A 23,691-nucleotide genomic window follows, 5' to 3' on the forward strand; every position below is an offset into this window, starting at 1 on the left:
AAGAATGTCTGACATATCCTAAGCCTTTAAAAGGTGTTAGGAGTTGGTCAATGATTGTATTAGTCTATTACACTTCATAGGATTGTTGTGAGGCTAAAAGAAACAATATGCCTAAAAGGCTTAGACTGGTGCCTGGCACATAAAAATAAATCCATAAATGTGAGTCAGTCAGGGAGAAATAATCACACCCAATGGTACTGTGCTAGTTGTGTGTCAGTCACTGTTCCAGATTTTCATTTTAAACTAAAAACTATATTGGAGGGCTACTACTACCATTCTTATTTCATGGATAAAATAACCAAGTCCTGGTGAGTTAAATAACTTGCTGAAGTCACATAGACACTTTAAATGGAGAATGTCTTATAATGACTCAGTCTGGTTGTAGATTCTAAATACTTAACCCCTAAGCTATATTGTACTTTAACAGAGGCAGAACTAATACCAGCCCTAACAGTGCCAGCAGCAGCAGATAAAATAACAAAAACTCTGAAAGACCAAAATGTTATTGAAAGATGAATGGTCACAGCAGTGGGGAGTGGGAGAAGAATTCTATTCTGTCCCTCCTATGGTTTGTCTGCTTATTTATTTTGTGTAGTTGGCTTACAACATTATACTAGTTTCAGGTGCACAACACAGTGATTAAATATCTTTATAGATTAAAATTCATGCAAAGTCATTATAAACGAATGCCCATATTTCCTGTGATGTGTTTTCCATCTTTGTAACATTTAATGTATACCGAGTAGTTTGATTTGAAGTAAGTAGTTAAATAGAGAGCTCATTTGAGGAGGGTTTTGTCCTTTTATGAACAAAATCTAAGCTTCAGAAAAGAAGTCAAAGAAATAGGAAAACTGAGGATGGAAAAAAAGTTCTGGAATGTAACGTAGTTTAGCACTGTGATTTCCAGAGTTCCTCATGTATGAACATCACCTTAAGGAGCATGTTCAAACAGAGGGCTGGACCAGAGCTTCTGATTTCCTAGCTTAGTACGGTGCCTGAGAGTTTGTATTTCTAACAAGTACCCTGGTGGTGTTGATGTTGTTTTCCTGATATGAGAATAACTGATTTAGCAGTATTATGCTAGATATTCCCCCCAGCCTTCACAAAAGAGACAGATCTGGGGCAAGGGAAAGGCCCAGAGAGAATGGAGCTTGTCATAGCTGAAATAAGAGCCTTGCTGTTTATTATAGAGGGGAGCAGCAAGGGTGAAGTGGAAACACCTACTGAAAAGGACAATCTCCTTGACAAAATACAGATTATACGTAGATCATTCAATCAAGGCCAAAAGAGAAGTCCTCTGACCTTGTTTTGACTGTCCTCATTAACTAAATGGGGGCTTCCCTGAAAGCTCAGTTGGTAAAGAATCCGCCTGCAACGCAGGAGTCCCTGGTTCAATTCCTGGGTCAGGAAGATCCTCTGGAGAAAGAATAGACTACTACTCCGGTATTCCTGGGCTTCCCTTTTGGCTCAGCTGGTAAAGAATCTACCTCCAGTGCAGGAGACCTGGGTTTGATCCCTGGGTTGGGAAGATCCCCTGGAGAAGGGAACGGCTACCCACTCCATTATTCTGGCCTAGAGAATTCCCTGGTCTGTATAGTCCATGGGGTCGCAAAGAGTCAGACGTGACAGCAATTTTCACTTCAGTTCATTAGCCAAACTGATTGAGTGCCGGCATATTTTTCCTTGGGACATATAAACAGTAGAACATAACATTAGTTAAGAATACATGTTCTATGGTTACACTGTATGAATTCAACTTCCAACTCTAATTTCTTACTAGATCTGATCTTGTGCAGTTGTTACTACTTGAATTCTCTAAGCTGTACCTTCTCCATTTGTTAAGTGGAAATAATGTGTCTTCATACTTTAAGGGATTATCATGAAGATTAAATGAATCAGTTATGAAAGGAGACAGTATCTGGTTAACAGTAAGTGGTTTGTAATAATATCAGCTATCATGATATAGAAACTCCCTAACATTCAACAGAGTTCTCCAGAGAACTGTTATTGTCTATCTTTTTTCTCCAGAATGTTTTTGCTCTAATTAATAATGCTATTTCTGTGACCATGGATTCGAAGTTGTCCTGTATCATCCTGAAATTCTGGAAACTTAAAGTGCCTAAATCTTGGTTCCCATTCCGAGGGTACATAGTATGGACTGAAATACATCAGTACATCAATCTGTGCCTCAACAGTCTATTTAAAATATCTGACAGGAAACAAGCAGACAAAAATTGACAGTCTTCTTCAGATCACTTTTACTTAGCTTGGTATCCCCTACACACTTGCCTTCAATACCTACCCACCACACACACACACATGCACACACATACACCGTCTTCTTTTCCAGCTGTCTCTCTCAGATATTTCTAAAGCACTGTAGATCACTTTCAAAAGACTTAACCCAAGATCCTCCATGTTATTTGTGTCTCTTGGACAACACAGTCTAGGTCTTTCATTTCTTCCAATTCCTAGATGGTAGCAGAATACTTTGCATGTGGCACGTGCTTAAGAAACCACCACCAGCTCCTTTTGTATAAAGATTTTAAATCTGGGGAAGTGATATCTTCCCTTCCCTATGTGTAGGTGATGACAGGTCTTTCTTCCTTGAGCCTTCTTTATCCCAATAGCCTTTAAGATCAGTTGACCATTTATTTGTTCTTGAGTCTTTAATGGGGACAAACCACTGTTCTGGGTATTCTAACAATCCTAGAAATCTGAGTTACTCCCTAGAATAACTGTAGGATAGTAGTTCTGGACTAACAGAATTGAGCATATTCCTGTGGATAAATCTGCACTTGAAATAGCAAGTGTGTGGCCCAGTTTGACCTCACCCTTAAGTCTTCGAAACAACACTGTGGGATATACTAAAATCAACTGCCATTACACTTTCTACTCAGCACATCTTCATCAGCTTCTGAAATGACTCTCTTTAAGCTCTGCTTTCAAAATCAAATTAGGTGGTAATGTTTCAGAGGTGATATACTGTCCTCCTAAAGAATTTCTCCACTTATCAGTATTTAATGTAGTTGTGCTTGTTGTATTATGCTTGACAGTCATCACTTTTGTTTGGCCTGATGTTACAGAAACCAACAAATATAAGCATTGAACATAAAGAAGTTGAAGAAATAGTAAATAGATTATGTACTAAGAAACATTTGCTACTCACGTGTGTTTTATTTCCCTAGCACTAGTCTCGACTTTGACACACAACTGCATTTGAAAATAACACCCACCATCATCTGTTTTTCAAGTTTATCCTCTGATCAAAAGACTTCTCTTCCTTTTACCAGGTAGTGATTTTGGGGAAAGTTACTCTGCTATTCTGTTCAGTTCTCTGATCAGTAGCACAATGGCTTTGAATATATAAGAATGTCTGCCTTACAGAGTTGCTATAAGGAAGAAAGATGATATATAAAAAGTTTAGTGATATGTCTATTTATTAATTTAATTCTAATTGCAATTGCATCTGCCTCCTGAAATGGAGAACTAAGAAAATTATGAAGACAATTTATATTTCATATCCTCTCTCTTCCCACCCCCAATACAAATGTACTGTTTGCACTGCTTAGGGAGAAGAAGAAATTTTATACCTGAATGATCTCCCTCACATTGATTGAAAAGCTCTTCTGATATTCACTCACCCCCTCTCCACTCTACATGATTGGAGTGTCTCTTCTGTGTTGCTATGCAATAGAGCTGGCTTTCTATTTTCCCCTATTTTAATATAAGAGCTAGATTTCTGGATTCATTTTATCTATGGGTTAGGAGAAGGTTGTACTCTACAATATCATATGAGTTAAACAGCCATGCTACTGCTTGACTTCAGGAGTTCAAAGGAAATATTTATTTTTCAGGTTCATTTTTATAACACCTTTGTCTTTTGAAATTCCACTGTAGCTTTTTTGCAGGTGGGTTTTCAGTGTCTCACCATAGGTTAAATGTTAAACTGTAAACTATAAATAGTAATGTATTTTATCTGAGAATATTTTAATGAATTGATGATTATAGAATATACATTTAAGATATTATTCAATATAATTAATCAATTACACATTTGTAAAATTAATCCAATTACAGATCCATAGCCTGAGTTTTCCATTTGGTTTTTTTTTTTTTGCTTTATAATCCATTTCAATTAAGAAACTCATGTAAGGTCTGATCACAGCTTCTTCCAAATAAAGGTGAATAATGAGAAGAAAAGTAAATATTGTATTTTACATAAAATATTTTGTAGAAATAAATTTCCCCAAATAAATATTTTCATTTTAAAATAACTTGCTTAATTTTCTGACTTGTAAATGTACATTATCAATAATATCAGACAATATTTATATCAGTATATGTAATATCAGGTAGTATATTTATGTCAGTATATTTATATTAGTATTATATATAAAAACAAGCAATCAATGCAAATTCTACTAATTTTTTAGCAATGAAATAAACTAAAATATTGCTTTATCTGAACAATAGTCAATATATGTAATCATTAATTAGATAAATATTGATGAACTTGAAGTTCCAAGTAATAAGAGGAACCGCAACTAAAATTATATTTTATTCTGTTTAAAGCCTTTGTCCTTATAATTGACAACTAAGGCGCTACCTAAAAAAAATCCACTCCTAGTATAAATTTTGGCTGAGGGAAAAAAGCAAAGAAATATGCAAAAGTAAATATAAAAAAATCTTAACTTTTCTATGCCTGAAGAACAGGATTAGAAACTAATTCAGGCTCTAAATGTATCAAAGAGCATCATTACAATATCTGTGAAATGAAATAACAGCCATTTGCTTATTAAGATTGCTTTTCAAAATGATGAACTACTTGAAAGCTACTTAAAATTGTTTTCCTCATGATTTCCTTTGCAGTAAATGACATACTAAGATGAATTTGATTTGCTTATTTTCAAGTTAAAACCTCATTTTACTTGTTTCTCCTCTGTTATACACACATGTACACACACACACCCTCCAGTATTTTCTTAAAGTGATTATATGTAAGAGAATATAAATCACTTCATACTGTAAGACAAAAAAAAGAGGAAAGGTGTGTGTGTCTGTGTGTGTGTGTCTGTGTAAGTGTGAGTGAGAGAGAGAGGATGTTCTATATTATAAACGGATTACCAGAACTGAGAAACATACAGTATCCCTGATACAGAAACATCTGAAAAAGCAAATGCAGTTGCTGAAAACCAGCACCACAACCTGCCTGGTGATTAATATTCAGTGTGACCCACAGTGAGTTCGCTGTGAAATTCCCAGTCACCTTCTTTTTTCTATGACCCATAGCCACAAACAACCTCACGTATCAAGCCCACCCGACAAGTATTTGCCTGGAAGAGGTGACAGGAACACTGGTGACTTGTCATTTCTACAGATGATATCTATTTTCCTGGAATCAATCAATCCATTTGGGTAGCGGCTTGTCACTTAACAAGGATCTAGTGTTTCTCACCCCAGGTGGGGCACTAATCCTCTTGGAGAGGATCTGTAGGAATAGACGGAGCCAGGCTGTTTAATGGATTTAATCTCATCAAATCGGGGCTTGGGTGCCTCCCTTTGTCACATCCGATGCTCCCATTCCCAAATTAAAAAAGGAATACACAAGCGCAAGCCAGCCCTCTGCGTCCCTTGGTACCTCATTATGTTGTAAAAATGACTTCATCACTCATGACAGAGAAATTAGACAGCCCCAACAGTGGCATATGGCAGCGGGAGCATCATGCTACCAGCTGCCCACCTGACTCTCCTCCTTCAAAATCATGTCCCTCCCCCCAAGAGGCTGCTCTGCACTGCAGTAGTAGGATGTGGCAGCCGCAGCGGAAGCCAGACCTAGTAAGGGCGGGAGGAGAGGAGACTGGAAGGCGAGAGAAGCCCGTGTCAGCAAACCACGTGCAAACCCTTAGGGACCCCTCCTCCCCAATACATCTATTCATCTCCTGGAAAGGGTATTTCTTTTGTCAGAAGAAAAGAAGGCCTTTTCTGCATTGCCCCAGATACCAAACCTATAGAGCCCACAATGGGGAAATGGCTAGATGCTTGATAGGCAGCCAGACGACTGAAATAGAGATAGTCACCTCTGGCCCTAAAGGACTGGATCACTATGAACCAGTTCCCTCATAGCAAGATGGTGGTATTTTGCAGCAGGCTTTATAGTCACAGTCTGAATTATTTTCTCACCAAAAGGAATTTGTAAATGCTTCTCACTGGAAGAGTTAAGAAACTCCTGCATGCAATCAGGGTTGCAATGGCTAAGTAAGTGTAGAAGACAAAAGATGATAAACAGGTGAGAGACAGAGAAAGAGAGAGTTTGGTGATGAGACTTAAGGATCTATTTCCAATGCTTATTATAATAAATATCTTCATTATTTTATTTTTGTGAAAGAAAATGACAGAATAGTACCAGTAACATTATTTCTCTCTAGGCTTAAAGTATGAAGGCATTGTATTTAAAGTATCTTTGTTCCTCTTTCTGAAAATCATTCTCACAAGAGGAGTTTTCATAATCAGGCAAGCCAGAATATTTACCTAAAGTATATCAAATTCCACTTTTATAAATACAAATGCATGTTAGTAAACATTTCTGTAATCTGTACATTAGAATTTGTTAGTTTTTAAGTATAAATCCTCTCCTCTTTATAGTGGTAGTACAAATTGAGCTGTATCAATTAGAGTTGCAAGCAAGAACCTCTTTCTTCTAGACAGAGAGTCTAAACTATCCCAGTCATGCTCAAATCTCTACAATCTTCTAGAAGCTCAAACTGCCAAAGGGCTGAGTCAGTAGAAAAACTTCCAAATACCACGTTTTTTTCCTCCAGAAAAATCACACTATTTGTCTAAGTCATTATCAGGTATGCATTTTGCCTTTTGCAGGGAAAAGAACAGAATCACTTGGGTTATGGCTAAATCATTTGGGAGCCAGTACACACACACACAGATATAGTATGTTTCTCCTGCCACAAAAATCTAAGAATCCCTGGGGCCTGCTAAAGGCTTCTCTCTCTAATTCATGGATTTCTGTCCCGGATTTAGGGTATGATAGATTGTAGGCACTCATTCAGAGAGTAGAGGGCTCAACTTGCTACTGGAAGTGAATATTGCAATAAACCATATAATATCAGGCAGAGATGTCAACTTTCAATGCAGAGAAAGGTTGTAGTCATGTATTACTGGACACCTGAGTTTTAGCCACAGTCTCTTTGTGACTTTGAACAAGTCACCACCTCCCTGATTTTCTATTTCCTTTCCCAACAGATAAAATGAGAGGATCAAATGAGTTGAACCCTCAGTTCAGTTCAGTTCAGCCACTCAGTTGTGTCTGACTCTCTGCGACCCCATGGACTACAGCACGCCAGGCCTCCCTGTCCATCACCAACTCCCAGAGCTTACTCAAACTCATGTCCATCGCGTCGGTGAAGGGATCCAACCATTTCATCCTCTGTCATCCCCTTCTCCTCCCGCCTGTAATCTTTCCCAACATCTGGGTCTTTTCAAATGAGAGTTCTTTGCATCAGGTGGCCAAAGTATTGGAGCTTCAGCTTCAGCATCAGTCCTTCCAGTGAATATTCAGGACTGATTCCCTTTAGGATGGATTGGTTAGATCTCTTTGAAGTCCAAAGGACTTTCAAGAGTCTTCTCCAACACCATAATTCAAAAGCATCAATTCTTTGGCACTCAGCTTTCTTTATAGTACAATTCTCACGTCCATACACGACTACTGGAAAAACCATGTCAGTAAAGTGATGTCTCTGCTTTTTGATATGCTGTCTAGGTCTGTCATAGCTTTTCTTCCAAGAAGCAAGTGTCCTTTAATTTCATGGCTGAAGTCACCATCTGCTGTGATTTTGGATCCCCCCAAAATAAAGTCTCTCACAGTTTCCATTGTTTCCCTATCTAGTTGTCATGAAGCGATGGGACCAGATGCCATGATCTTAGTTTTCTGAATGTTGAGTTTTAAGCCAATTTTTTCACTCTCCTCTTTCACTTTCATCAAAAGGCTCTTTAGTTCTTCTTCACTTGCTGTTCTTTCTGTTATCAGGAGTTCACTATATGCTACAGAAACATGTGATGGTCAGTTTGTTATCTGAATAAAGAACTGTTTTCTCTTTAGCAAAAGTCAAGTTAGAAACCCAAGAATACCTGAAAAGATAAAATGTTCCACTAGGAACTGAACTCTCTTTGAATAAAGGATAGGGGTGTGGGAAATAATCTTTAATTTTTATCAGAGAAGTCTAACCTCAAACTTATATGGATTTCTCTAAGCACATTTATAATGCCTGGCTAGAATTCAAAGATTCCATATACTGAAATTCTATAATCCCTATACTGTTGGCTAAAAGTATTTTTAAAGACAGCTATTTACAAGCCTTTACATGAGACTTATGGCACTTTCAGCAAACAATAATTTTAACTATGAATAATATATATGGGAAAATAATTTTAAAGGCAGAAATCTGATATGAGAAAAGAGCTATTTTTATCACAAGGGAAATAATCTTTTTGCATTACTAATTCTTAAGGCAAATTTAAACACAAGTGATACTGAATGATCAGGGCCTTTTTCTTTCATTTTTTTCTGAATGTAAAATGCTATGAGAAATAAGTAACAGTCAACAATTATTGAGTTCCAGACATGCTTAAGAATTTTACACATATTCTCTTATTTAGCCGTCATGATACTCCCAGCAGGTAAATAGTTTAACTAACTCCTTTTACAGAAATACAAACCGAGGCTCAGAGAGTTTAAATAATGTTTCATGCCATTCAGTTATTAAGTAGTACATTCAGGAGTCTGAACACAACCCTATTGGCTTTAGAATCTATAGTTAAAGTGTGAAACACTTTGTTGAGATGTTATTTCCTTTACTCAACAAGTATCTATCATGAGCCAGGCACTCTTTGAGATGCTAGAGATATAGTGGTGTTAATATATGACAAAGCTACTTGCCCTCCTGGAGCTCACATTTTACTGTAGAAAGCAGTTATTTCTTAGTTATAGATCACTAAGAAAAATACTGGTATGATAGCTGGCAGTGGTGCTACATAAAAAATTAAAGCAGAGTTGGGAAATCAGGACAGGAGCAGAATAGGGAATGTTTTTAAATAGTGCTTAAGTAATATTTCCACCTAGACAGAGGCAAGAATAGTCTCTGAATACAACATCATCCACTAAAAACATAATGTTGACCAAACTTCCTTTGATAAATCTGACCTTCTTTGGTTATGCCTTTGGAAAAATTTTGTTGTTTCTTCCATTAAGTCATTGACCAGGCTCCTCATCACTCTCTAAATGTAAGATAAAGATAGCTTTTAGTAATTTCACATTTGTAAGTATCTGAGTTACCATAAGCCCTACAGTCTTATTGTTTAAAGACAAAATTAATTTACCCCAATACTTTTTAATCACTGTATTAAATATGTTCTCATCTAAAAACATTACAGATTTTGGAAGAAATCTTCCTTTGATTCCCCACTTTAAAACCCTCTATAGAGGGAGTTGACCAAATTTTCCTATCCAGGGTGTGCAATAGCCCTTTAAGGCAAGGTAAAGAAAATAATGATTCAGGAGCTTTCCTGGAGACCCAGTTTCCTTCCCTCCACAACTCCCCTACCTCCTCTTCTCAATGAGCAGAAAAGCAAGAATTCTGAGAATTGTACCAGAAAAAGAACCAAGAAATCTGTATTCTGACCAAGAGTGGAGCTGTTTTTTGCTTAATTCATAAAATGGAGAAAGCCAAATCATTGCTGTTTGTTTTTCATTGAGAAATCTGCCAGGAGCTGTAACCAGAAGCCCTTCTCTCTAGGGGAGCTGTCTCCACAGGCGCCAGTTCTTCTACTCCAGATCCACCCACAACAGTGATGGCAAACACTTCCAAAGAGAGCTTTTTTTACACCAAGAGGGAAAGGACTCTGTCCCCAGCATCCCACTCAAGGGAAAGCTTGTTCTATTATTAAATGATCTGTAGGGGAGGCAGAATGGGTGCACAATGCTTGTAGGTGGAAAATTGGTCTTGCTATGTTGCTTTTGCTGTTTTGAAAATGGAAACACACATCTTTCAAGCCAATTCTAAAAATTTCTAAAACTTCATGTTAAAAAAACTCTAAGATAAAATTATATGCAGAATGTACAGGACTAATTGGACATTTACTAACTAGTCAATGAAAGTGTCTCTGGGTGATTAAGTTATGTATGATTTTTATTATCCTTTCTTTTTAGTATACTTTTCCTATTTGATATGTAACACTTTTATAATCAGAAAAGGAAATGTTATGCATTTTTAAACCTGTTTTCACAAGAGCTTTCCAGTGTATATTTTTCATTGTATGCTTTTAATAATATTTTTTAAATATTAAAAATAAAGCAGATAATCAAAATCTTAAAAAGTGAACGGGTTCACTTTCTTATCTGTTCACAATATTTTACAATAAAATTTGACTTTGTTTTCTTTGCCTTGGACAACACAAAACATTGTATATGAAAAATACTGTTTCTCTCTTCTAAATATCTACTTAAAGATAAGGTGGTTTTGGATCCAAATAAAAATTCTAAGTTTCAGGACATTTTCTCTTGAGGAAAATCTTCAAATAAATTAGAACCTGAGTCAGCATCAGCCTTTTCTTTACTAGACATGACACAAGTGATAGCAATGAGCTTTCATTTTTTTTAACCTAGAAAAACCTGTTTACTGACCTCCCAGTGTTAGAAAGAGTGAAATCGAAAGCATCCCTGATGTTTTTTCCTAGCAGGAAAATGTTAGCATTTTAACATTTGGCAAGCTGAAGGTTTTGACTCTGAAAAAAACTTAAAGGCATAGCCATTATATTTTTATTTCACCTTTTATTGAGTTTCCTTGTGTGTGTGTGAATTTATGCATGGTTTTCCACTGAAGTGAAAAATATTTTACATATGTATGTTTGGAGTATCTTTCTGGGAAGTTTATTTTGTTTTGGAAAATATTTTTAGGAAAAAATTATTGACACTGCATTATGGATATAAAAGTCAAAATGTAACATATTTATTGCCAGTAATATTTAATAAAATATTCCTTTAATTTTTTCTGCCTTATGTCAATTTTTAAAATTTATCCCATCCATAAAATAGGGTTCTCTACACAGTTAATAATTTTCAGTTTAAACTGATACTGTTTTTAAAAGTATATATATTTTTAAATCCTGTTGAGCCCGAGTATTAGCCATCACAATGTTAGGGTAAAGACAGTATTCAAGAGGCATAATTTCTATTCTATTGCACTCTCTTCAACATTTTGAGGACAAAAATCCTCACCCTAGGGGCATTAAGCCGAAAATAAATTCCCAAGAATCTCTCCCTAGGTCTTGGAGATGACTGAGAAATTTGGGGCTAGAAAACACCTCTCCTGAATGGGACTGTAGGTGACAAAAGCCAGGGAAGGGGCTTGGGAGATGTCACTGAGGGATGAGAGACCAGTTTAGGGAAGCAGAGGGGAGATCAAGACTAGAGAGGTGCCCAGTTCTAGATTACTTCCCAGAAACACTTAATCTTTGGCTGGGAAGGAGAGAGGTGAAGTCTTAGGTATAGGCTCTGAAAGAAGACCCAAAATCTTTATTGGGGGTCTCTATGCAACAAATGGGCTTCCCTGTTGGCTCAGAGGGTAAAGAATCTGTCTGCAAAATGAGAGACGCGTTTTTGATCCCTGGGTTGGGAAGATCCCCTGGAGAAGGGCATGGCAACCCCCGCCAGTATTCTTGCCTGGGAAATGCCAAGGATGGAGAAGCCTAGCGGGCTATCCCCCACGGAGCTGCAAGAGTCCGACAAGACTTGGCGACTAAACCACCAACCACTATGCAGCAATACCAGGAAAGGCGAGAGCATCTGTTCTTTCTCAGCTTAACACTTAGATTTAAGTGCACGCAATGAGGCAAATGAAGCTGATTCTCACCGTCGGAGGGCCAGGCTATGCTCCTTGACACCCCCACCCCACCCCATCAGTCGTTTTGCCTCGCATTTTGGGGTGCCTCTGCAGATGCCGGCGGGGGCACTCTTGAGGGCTGGCGCTAGGACCCCGGCCGCCGTCACCACCGCAGCCAGGCTGGAGGCCGCTGGACGCGGCTGAGCGCCTGCCCCACCCCGCCCCTACTCCGCGGAGCTCATTAACAGGTGGAATCGCACCCGGGGCGCCTGAAATCCCGCCTGGCTCCATAGAAACAAATCCGGCAGACCCAGAGCACCATCTGGGCGGGCTTTCGATGCGCCCTGCCAGGTCAGCATCACACGGAGCCGTGGTACCCGCGGGATGCGCGGAGCGGCGCGCAGTGACGCCCCCACCCTTTGTGCACCGGGAGGCACGGTCTCAGCTGCCCGGCTCCCCGGCCGGCCTCAGCACCTACCAGGCCTTGGGGCACGTCGACCATTTCATCAGAAGCCGGTTACACCCGCGCTGGGAGGGGGCGGCGGTAACCTGCACCCACATCCTTGAGGGCGCCTTATTCTGGAAGGAGGCACCATGTTCCAGCCCCGAGAGTGTATTCCAGGGGACTAGGAGACCTCGTCCAGAAGTTCCCCAGTCCCGCGGGGCGCTGGCCCCGGCCCCAGCTTCCGCTACCCTTCGGGGGGTATAAATCCCACCTCTCTGCGCCCCGTCGGGCCCCGGAGCTTTACCTGTTGGCTGCCAGCCGAGAAGCGATGTAGCCGCCCGGAATCTGGGTGATGATATAGCCCCAAAAGAAAGAACCGTGGATCATCCCTACGGTTTCCGGGTCCCAGTTGAATTTGGCTTTCTAAGGAACAGGGAAAAAAGAAACAGGTGGAGGAAGATCGTTTAGTCAGGGCTTTGGGCTGAAAATTCAAGATCAGTAGTTCTCTGCCGAACAGCCCTCACCGCCCGAGGTACTCCCTGACTTCTGGTCGTGGGGATGGCTTAATGTTCGTTTCCTAACAATTAAATCTATACCTTCTTACAGAGAAGAAAATCCTCTTTTCACTGAAAAACCGTGCTCGTTTGAAATGGATTCATCGCGAAGCTGGGTGCCTTGACTTTGCTCCCCGACGACTGCCTGGCAGGTCGGATCGCCTCTATGAATAACGAGCCGGCAGGGCTTGAGTTTGGGAAATGAGGACTCTCCGCGAGGAGGTTCTGTTCGCTGGCGGGGGACAGAGACACCTGACGGGGGTCCATGTAGCTCAGGCCGACCTGTTCGGCTGCAGCGGTGGAATCGCTGGAAGAACGGAACCCAGCTGGGAAAAAGCTGGGGCTGGGGAGCTTGGGATGGAACGCGCGGAAGTCGGAGGAGCTAGTGGGAAGGATGGTGGTGCCTGAAAAGTGGGGACGGGTCTGGGCCCAAAAGATTTGAAAAAGCCCAGGGAAACCGGGGGAGTCAGTGGAGACAGAGGTGGCACGCAGGGGTAGTCTGACGAGCAGGAGAGGGGTGTGTCTGAAGGTCGGGGCCTAACTCCGCCCTCGCCAGCGTGGCTTGCCATCCAAGGCGAACCTCACAGTAAACTGGGGCTAACTATCCGCACAGGAAAGGTGAAAGCGCCCTTATTCGGCGTGGGAAACTGGAGACCCTTTTTCTGCCCCTTTGAATAAAATTCTGAAACCAAACGCCCTTCGCAGGATCTCCAAGAATAACCCAGGGCCCATCAGCGCTCACAGTTTCCCATCCACAGCCCATCCCGAATTTATCATCCCAACCCCCAACCCTTGTTCTGCCACTTAAATTCTCTCAGGTCTCTGTACAGGAAGTCTCCGGACCCGCGGGTTTCTGTGCCCTTGACTTTGACACCCCTCCTCCCCCCTCTCTCTAGGCACCACTAAACGCACATTGTACGATTACGGGAAGGCGGCACTGTATTCCCGGTGACCCTGAGCCTGTCAAGCTCCTCTTTGTCCGCCAGTCAGGGAGGCTCCTAAAGACCTCTCGGCTAAAATTGCCAATAAATGTGCACAGTTGCTTTGATTTGTTTTTCGGTTTTGTTTCATTGTGATGATTAAGAATGTTGGGAGAGAATTGCAGGGAGTTGGGGGAAATAATAACTGATCTGCTGCTCTATTCCTCCGGGTAAAAGAAAACTAGTTCGATTTAGATTTTACGGACGGTATTGAGGATCAACTCCTTGTATGACATCTCTGTCCTCAAAAAGCTATTGAGCTTTTTCCACTTTACTATTTTCCACGTTGCTGGGGAGAAAAAGAAGGCCCAGAGAACAGAAGCGGCGTGCTCCAACGTGAACAGGGATCGATAACGTTGCCGCGGCCACATCTAGAAGGGCTAGGGCTAGATGGGGCCTTGAAGGGGCAACCACGCCCTCCGCATTCGGCGGGGAGAGCGAGGCTCAAACAGGTGAAGTGGCTCTGCGGCACCAGCGGGCCAGCCGTCGCGTACCTCCTTGATCACCTTGCCCCCGCGGTGGATGGTGCTGTTGTTGACCATGTCCACGATGGCCACGCCCAGGTTGCAGCGGATGCCGAAGGAGATGCAGAAGCCCAGGCCGCTCATGATGGCGATGATGTAGCGGCGCGGCAGGCCGAAGCACGTGCAGTCGCACAGCGGCGCCTTCTTCCCCGGCACCTCCAGGGGCTTCCCATCCTCCGTCAGCTCGATGGTCTCCCCGGCGTCCTGCTTCTTCTCCAGCACCCTGCGCGGCAAAGCGTGGGGAGGCAAGGACGCGGGGGGTTAGGCACCCCGCCTACGCCGGGACCATTCCCAGTTCCCGGAACCCGGCCGAGCTGGGGGAGGGGGGCCCGGCCGGCCTTCCCCGCCCTCAGGAGCTGGGGAGCTGGGGCCACACCAGACTTCAGGGGCTCCCGGGCTCCCTCCCCGCGGCCGCATCTCTTCAACTTTCAATGTTTCATCTTCTCTGGCAGCCAATCCCCCTTTCCTCGGGAATTCACCCCACAGTGCCTTGACCCACATCCATCGCCTGGGCCTGACTTTCCTGTGGGGTCTGCAGTTTGGAAAAGGGTGACCCGAACGGCGCCTTCTCAGCACCTGTGTAGACGCCTCCCACCCGCAGCGCTCTACCCGAGTCGCTTTCATACAGCCTCCAGTCTCCCGAGGGCTGCTCCGCGGCGGCGGGCCCAGGCACACTCCTGCACCCGCGTACCCCTTCCTTTCCGGCTAAGTTAACCCCCCCGGACGCAGGACGCCGGGATACCGCCCCCGGCTGAGCCCGGGAGCCCCCGGGGACCAAGGCCTGTCCCGTCCAGAGCCCCCGCGGAGGTCTGCGAGCGCTCCGTGAGCGTCACGCCCTCTCCCTTCCCCTTCCTCTAACCCCAGGATGCCAGTTCAACGTTCACTCTCCTGTGACACAGCTTACTCTTTTCCCTCTTTTTACTCGAGTTTGAAACAAAGGCCTCCGCCGCATATGGCCGACACCAAAGCTTCCTACTGCCAGAACATGAATAATTAATTATTCACAATCTTGCGTCATTACTATCTCAGTTACAAACACCGAAAAATGTCCTGGGCCCATTTCCAAAGACAATGCGACTCCCAGATACACGAACGCGCCCCCAAATCAACTCTGGGAAGATGTCCCACGTCAAGGTAGAAAATACCAGATTTATGTTCTTTTTTTTTTTTTTTAAACTTGTGTAGTGTTTCACAAGATTTCACCTCTCTGATTCAATCGCTCTGGGCTTTGTCCTTGGGGGTAGGGGAAAGTAGAGTGATGGAATGGTTTAACTAGAAGCTGATAGTGCTGTTCTGGTCCACAGTATATCCGTGAAATTTCTATTAAAAAGAAGAAGAATGTGAAGGGTAGCATATCGTGAACCTTTGAGATGGATATTTAAACAAAGAACCTCTCAGTTTACAATTTGCAGATGTTTTCCAATCCACCATGTATCTTGCCACACAGAATCATTTTCATACACATAGAGAAAGCAAAATAGATCAATTTCAAGAATACCTAGCTTGGGAGACAGCTGTTAAGCAATTTGAGGCTACTAGGAAAAAAGTCAGACTCGCAAATTCTACAAACTATAAACGTGGGGAATAGATCATAAAGCTAAGTGTAGCTATGTTAGTACTTATTCCTAAAGTCTAATTCCAGCATTAGAGCATATGGCAATGTATTTTTTTTAGGAGAGTAAAATTCCATTAATGAGATTTTTTTCACATTGGCTTCATCTGCTCATATATGCAAAGTTAAACTCTGCACCTGAACTCCCCACTGATGGCAGTTGAGCTGGGAAAGAATAGCTCTTTCCAGGGCATCTGTGGAACTGCAGGGCCCTTGCAGTATTTACTGCCGCATAGGTGCCTGATGGTGCCTACAAGAAGCCCACCAGAGCTGGAGAGATTGGGAAAATTGGGACGTGCATTAGTCATTTTCTTTACATTTCCTATACATTTCCATAGGCTTCAATTTACCAAGTTTGAAGATTAGCACTCTCTTAGAATCGTTTCTCCTTTTGTTTCTGCCCTTTCTTCTTGATTTTGCTCCTGTTATTAAGAAAGGGTGCATTTGTGTCATATTCTTGAACAGATTTAAAGTTGTAAAATTTACAGAATAGTACAGTGACTACAGAGAGGATTTAAAATTTTAAATCGTTTCTAATACTTCCAAAGTCATTTGGCTGATTACTATTATGGCTCTTCTTAAAAGCACTGTGATATTTCCCACACAAGAAATAGACATCTAAGAGAGATCAAATAATTTTAAATATATATACATTGTTTCAGATTTAAAAAGAGGAACTGCTTCTGCTATCAATTATTGATATATTTTGATTATTCTTTCAGTACAGAAGGAAGATTCCACTGGGGATTCTCTACTCAAGTGGTTTTGAAACTAAAACCCAGCTTTCTTTCTGCCACTACTCTTCAGAATTTTATTAATTTTTTAGGTGGCTGTGTTATTTTTTCCTTTTTCTGCATTAAAGGAATTTAATTTGGTGTCACTATAAGCAACAAAAGAAAGGCTCTTTGAACAGGTGCAAGTCATTTCTCAATTGTAAAAAGGATAAATCCTCAGTAGGAAAGGATAAGAATCTGCAGGTACCAAAGCAAAAATCACACACACATGCACACACACACACACACAAACAGCAGACAGGTTAATTTAGTGCAACATTCCTGAATTAATAAGTAGGTTTCCAGAGCAGCCTCACTTCAGCAATGAGCAAAAAGAAAGATTTTCCGATCGTATTACAATCTCTAAGCAACCAGGGTTTAAGGAAATAGCTCTGCAGATTTTTTTTCATGCTGAGTCCCAGGCAAACACAGGTTTGCTTTCCCTTACCTGTAGATCTGGCCGAGGGATTTTCCAGCAAAATTCTTTAGCCCCTCTTTTCCTGGTGTCAAAATCCTTTGTTTTACCGACTCCATTCTTGCAAAGCTTGGTGTCGGCTCTTGCCAGATTTAAATAGAGATCGCTATGAAAGGCGAGAGTTGCGCATATTGTCTTAATCGTTAAGGTAGTTGTAGGTGTTTTTTTTTTTTTTTTTTTCCTCCTCAGCAGAATGGTATCGTGTGCCTCTTGCTAGAGTGCGAGTGAGAGAGGGGAGGGAGAGTGAGAACGAGAATACAACAGAATAGCTGCATGCAACCCACGGGTTTCCTAATAGGAGAGTTGGTAGACACAATCAGAAAGTCTCATTGGAAGGGGAGGATCCGGTGGCAAAGGGCGCACGCAGTGCCATGGTATTTGAGCGGGTGCAGATGACTCCTTGTCCTGGAAGTCAGTCCTCTCGAAAACAATGTAAATCCTCGGTTTTAAAAGCCTTTTTGCTGACAAACCCTCGGCCTTTCTAACGCGGGTGGAAATATCACAGAACTCTTGTGTAAGGACGAAGTCAAAAGAATAGTACTTTTTAAAATGGTGCCTTTGCTGTAAGGAGCAGAGCACTTCTGAAACTCATGGGAGCATCTTAGGTCTCAGGTGAGCGATGCCGCTGTTAGTTTTTCCTTCTTGCCCATGATCTCCTCCCATCACGCCAGCGCAAACTCTGCTCTGCGGTAGAGGCGAATTAAGATGGAGAAAGCTTGCTGCTCTTTGAGGACGTGAGTAAATAACAGATACACTGTTGTGATTTGGGCAGCGTCAGGGAATATTTTTTCAGCACCGCTGACAGCGCCCGTCTGGGCGCTTCTTGGCAAAATGGTTCAGCACCACGGACAGAGTAAGTCTTTGGAAAAGGGGCGGTTTCTTTTGGCTGGTCAGGTTGCCAACTTTCTAGGGGAACTGGAAGGATGGCCCTGACCAAGGACCATACTGGGGATTCAGGAATGGATGCTATGGAAACCAAGTGAGAAGATGTCATCGTCGCCAGGGTTTGCAGGGAGAATGGTGCATTTAGCTCTGCAAGGGAGAAAGATTTTATCAAAAATTGACAAGTTACTTCTAGTTTGCTACATTTTGCCCAGCATGCTGATGCCAACTCTGACTGTTTCAGGGAAGGAAGATTACAACATATTTTACTTATGTTTGTGGGATTTGGGGCACCTGGGCTCCCTTTAATATAAATTATATGTACACAAACTGCATAATTATATTGTTCATGTATTTTGTTTTAACCCCTGATAGGTAAGAGGAAAAAAAAAAAAGGTAAAAAGGAAGAAAGAGAAGGAGGAAGCAAGAAAGAGGAATAATAGAGACAGAAGAAGGCAGAGAGAGGGAGAGAGAAAGAGAGTAGAGAATTTTTTTTTTAAAGAATAGTTGTTCCTCAGTGATCTTGGTTAAATAAAAGACAAGCAGTTTAATATAAATTCCTTGGAATAGTATGCTTCTTCACTTTTTAACTAATTTTCAGCACACACACTACTAAAATATCAATATATTGAGGATATTTGTGGCTACACCTTGTGCTTTTTAACAAATTATTGCTGATGATGTTTTCAAGATTTATTTTAAATTACTTACAATCTTTTCAAATATAAATTTTTTATTTTGTAACATCTTCTTCTAAAGCAGAATTACAGAGACATTCGTGAAAGACATTTGCTCTCAGGTATGTAAGTATGGCACCAATGAATCTATCTCATTAAGCAAAGTGAGGAAACTATGCAAGATTAATGTTAATTATTAATGCATTTGACATGAATCACAAACCTCTTAGAGGTAATTCAGACAAATAGTTACAAAACAGATTGTCCTTGAGCTACATTCTCAAAGTCAAAATCCTTGAATTTCCTTTAAACCAACAGGGGGAGTAGATTTTTCTTAGGGATTCTGGTACCAAATCTCAGAAATATGGATCTGAATACAGAATCATGTAAGAATATTCCCCAAATAGGCCAAATAATACAATGAATATGCATGTACTGAATGGATAGTGGGAAATTTTCAAAAGTAGCTGAGGCCATCTGCTATTATTAAACTTAACATTTATCAAATTATATTTTATTAAGAATATAAAGAAAAGGATACTGGGGGGCATCTTTCTCTTATTTTGATGTGCATTTGTGTGTGTGTGTGTGTGTATATATATATATATTCTATTAGTATACTAAACAAGATTTTCCTAAAACTCTGGAATGCCTCAAAACAGTATCCATCCCCAAAGGTGATCAACCATAAAAATAAGGGGGGAAACATTAAACTACCTTATTCCAAACAACCTTCTTCCAGCTTATCAGGACTTGACTCATCAAGTGCTTTTCAAAGTATCTGTTTTTCAAATCTTTCATGACCAAATTCATTAAATTTAACTCATTTAGGGATTTCAGTGATCTTGAAATTCCAGAAAATTATATACAAAATAGAAGTCAGATAAATATCTGTGAAGTTAAGATGGTGATATAAAAAATGATTTTTCTAAGAATTCCTGCCTAAGTTTCAGCCCAAATAACTAGAGATCTAAATCACTGGCAAACCTGATTGCTCAGTGTCATATATATGAGACACAAATCCAACACAAAAGCATTGTTTGTAGTGTAAAATAATTACATTCACCCTATTGAAATCTTTGTCATTTGGCTCTCTTCTCCATTCTCTTGATCAAAGGGTAAGTGTTTGAATCAGAATTACTGCTAATATTCATTTATTCATTTTAAAAATAATTATTTAGTGCTCAAAATTTCACTAGGTCCTGGGACTGTTCCCTGAAAGATCTCACAAACTGCATGGGAAATAGACACATAAATACAATTACAAATATTTATGGGTGAAATTGGACAAGTAACCCAGCCTGGAAGTGAAAGTGTACAGAAAATATTTCAGGAAGTGATATTTCCTTGTCTGTCTTAATACTTGAAGAGAAATTTAGTCCTATAAAAATGATGACAGTCCAGGAAATTGGGTGGGGAAAGATGATGGCACTTAAAGAGATCCCAGCTGAGGGGATATCTTGAACAAATTCATAAACAAGGGGAAAATATTGTGTGTGAAAAATTACAAGAATTGTTACTAGACTACCATTTAGGCTATTCTTAGGTTAATAGCTACACCCAATATAAGAGACATATATTCAGATATTACTTACTAATCTGACATATTTTCTTCATTCATGCTCCCCAAATCCAAACACTAAATATGTACCTTTGTGATCTTAATATCACCAGCTTTCATTTTATGCAAGGAAATGTTCATAAGTATACAAATAGTATTAATTTAGGAATACTGAAAAAGTCTTCCATTCTCTGGACACCTTCCCTTGCCCTTAATATTACATCCAATTTTAGCCTTGAATTGCGTTATTAGACAATTCTTCTAAGAGAATTGTCCCCTTTCTCCAAGCACTGTTATCAATAAAAGGAGGTTTCATTGACTATAACTAATGTGTGTAGTGTTATAATTTATGAATGACTTTCATTTACATGATCTCATTTACTCTTTATAATGATTTTTCAAACTAATTTCATTCCCAGGTTTTTTTTTTTAATGCATTTCCAGTTTACTGAGGAGGGAAATGAGAGTTAATGATTTGCCTGAAGTCATGAAACCAGTGATGAAGAAGCAGCATGGATTAAAGTAGTTTTTCACCATTTAAGATCTTGTTAAAATACAGATTTTGACTCAATAGTTCTGCAGTGGAGACCAAGGTGCAGCAATTCTAACAAGTTTCCAGGGCTGCACCCCGGATCACAATTTGAATATCAGTGGTGTAGAGTAAAAAATGTGAAATCAGCTGACTGTGTTTGGATCCTGGTTCAGCTGATTATCATCTCCGCAATTTTGAATCAGTTACTTAGTTTTAATAAACTGATTTTCTTATTTGTAAAAAATGAAGGCTTGCACATAATCTCTATCATCCCTTCCACATGTAAAATTCTATGACTTTTTCATTAATTTCATTGATGTAGAACAGTATGTTTTCATTTCTTCTACCCTAAATTTTTTTTATTATATTTGAGTTACATGGCTAATAATGAACTGAAAAAAGTGTCCAATGACATAGAGCAATATATTCCTTTCTGAAAGTTCTATCTTATATTTTAAAGAAGTCAACTTATTGCTTGTGTTTTACTAAGTATTATTGTTTTATAAGAAACTGTTTAAATAATTATTATCATTGTCAAATTTTGTATTCTTCAAAATTACATAAGATATTACCCAATAGCAGTGTTATAAGTTTGCATTTGTGTATATTTTTGTGTTAGGAAATGCTTTTGAGAGATCATTTATATGTCTTGCAAATGTTGCCCTCTAGTGGAAGGATATATTATCATTTTAGAAGCAATTGTCTTTATGTATTAATAATTAAAACTGTTTTCTTTCTTTCCTTCCTTCCTTTTTTCTCTCTGCCTTCTTTTTTTAAAATTATTTATTTGGTTGCACCAGGTCTTAGTGGCAGCATGTCGGATCTAATTCCCTGAAAGAAAAGTAAAAGTGAAGTCACTCAGTTCTGTCAGACTCTTTGCAACCCCATGGATTATAGCCTACCAGGCTCCTCGGTCCATGGGATTTTCCAGGCAAGAGTAGTGGAGTAGGTTGCCATTGCCTTTTCCAGGGGATCTTCCCTACCCAGGGATTGAACCCAGGTCTCCTGCATTGCAGGCGGATGCTTTACTCTCTGAGCCACCAGGAAAACCCTGACCAAGGATCAAACCCCAGCTCCCTGCATTGGGAGCACAAAATCTTAACCTCCAGGGAAGTCCCTTCTTTTCTTCTCTACTCTTCCTTTCCCATTTCCTTCTTCTTCTTCTTTTTTTTGGTACTCATTAAGATCTACACCTAAAAATATGAAGTGTCCTTTGTGGGCAATGTGTTTCCACTTGTGTGACCAGGTACTTAATGTCCTTAGAAATAATTTGGTTGTCTGGGAATCCCTCAGTTAATGAAAGAGTCATTATACTTCACCCTGTTAAGATTTAGAAATGACATGGCAATCATGGGGGTAAAAATGGGCTAATGTTTTTTACTCACAATAGAATAAGTTGTAATAGCTATAAGTTTTTTGAAATAGTAATGTTTGATAAGTTTCCTTTTTATCACAATTAATGTTATTTATCAATCACTGGTAAGGTGTTTCTAAAGCAAATTTATTTTGAAGAATATTTCAACAAGACTAATTCTGAGGCTGTTTTGAATGCAATATTTTCTGTTTACTATCAACAAATATTCACCCAACAAATATTGCACCCACTGTGGGCTAGGGGCTTTCCTGGGGTATAGTAAACTAATGGACTTAGTACAGTTTATAGCTTTCTATACAGGTGGTACAGCTTGCATATTCTTAAAGAGAAAACTGCTTTGAGAAGCTTTTTTATAGTATGACTTTATTTGACTTTGCATTCTTTAATCAGCATTCATTCTAATTACATACTTCTTTCAGGCTGAAGCATTGCAAATAAGCCCTAGAATTCATCTGTGACTTTTTTCTTACTAAGGGTTTTTAAGTGGACAGTTTTTAGTTCAGCTTTATTTGACTTTACTTTGCAGTGTTAGCTTTAGAGAAATTACCAATAAATTATGGTACAATTTCTTGAGAACCAGAGATAGAAGAAATAATTTAGTTTGTCTTACTCACATATAACTCAGTACTCAGCACTTCTATATTTAATGGCCTAATATGAATTATTTTTTGATTTACCTGTGGTCTGTCTGATTAAAAATTTGGAAGTAGAAAGTTTTAAATAAATGTAAACTGTAATCAAGTGTATATATATGTATTAACTACCAAAATACATATTAGTCTTTTCTATGTGCATCTTACTCTCTATAAATAAGTTATCATTAGAAAGATATATACATTTTATGCCATTCCTTTCCCTGTGTACCCAAGGGGAAAAAATCCTTATTCACTTTCACAGCATTGTGCCCTGGAAAAATCCAAGTGTTAAAGTGAATGAAGACCAACTATTGCTCTTCTAATTTCAGAAACATATTCCTTGTTTTGAATCCCATACTATCGGAGAAGGCAATGGCGACCCACTCCAGTATTCTTGCCTGGAGGGTCCCATGGGTGGAGGAGCCTGGTAAGCTGCAGTCCATGGGGTTGCTAAGAGTCAGACAGGAGTAAGCGACTTCACTTTCACTCTTCATTTTCATGCATTGGAAGAGGACATGGCAACCCACTCCAGTGTTCTTGCCTAGAGAATCCCAGGGACGGAGGAGCCTGGTGGGCTGCCATCTATGGGGTCACACAGAGTCGGACACGACTGAAGCGACTTAGCAGCATATATACATAGAGCAATGGGATATATTACAAAAGGATTTTGAAAACATTAGCTTCTTTAAACTCTCAGAAAGTTTTTCTTAAAGTAAAAGGTATGATTAAATTTAAAAAATTGGGAAAAATTAATAAATAAGAGGTGCCACTTGTA

General features: G+C 40.1%; 1 protein-coding gene across 1 annotated transcript in view; it reads right to left on the minus strand.

Moving 5' to 3' along the window:
- The window catches only part of SLC17A6 (solute carrier family 17 member 6), a 41,108-nt gene extending 23,023 nt beyond the window's left edge, over positions 1 to 18,085 (minus strand). Inside the window, exons 1-3 of the mRNA XM_040255647.1 lie at positions 17,228 to 18,085; positions 14,365 to 14,617; positions 12,641 to 12,759 (exon numbers count right to left, since the gene is read on the minus strand). Of these exons, the coding sequence (XP_040111581.1) occupies positions 12,641 to 12,759; positions 14,365 to 14,617; positions 17,228 to 17,313 (458 nt within the window). The 5' untranslated portion in view covers positions 17,314 to 18,085. The remainder of the gene's footprint in view (positions 1 to 12,640; positions 12,760 to 14,364; positions 14,618 to 17,227) is intronic.
- Between the last annotated feature and the right edge of the window lie 5,606 nt (positions 18,086 to 23,691).

This window comes from Oryx dammah, unplaced genomic scaffold (assembly GCF_014754425.2).
Source record: "Oryx dammah isolate SB20612 unplaced genomic scaffold, SCBI_Odam_1.1 HiC_scaffold_15, whole genome shotgun sequence".
Taxonomy (NCBI): Eukaryota; Metazoa; Chordata; class Mammalia; order Artiodactyla; family Bovidae; genus Oryx; species Oryx dammah.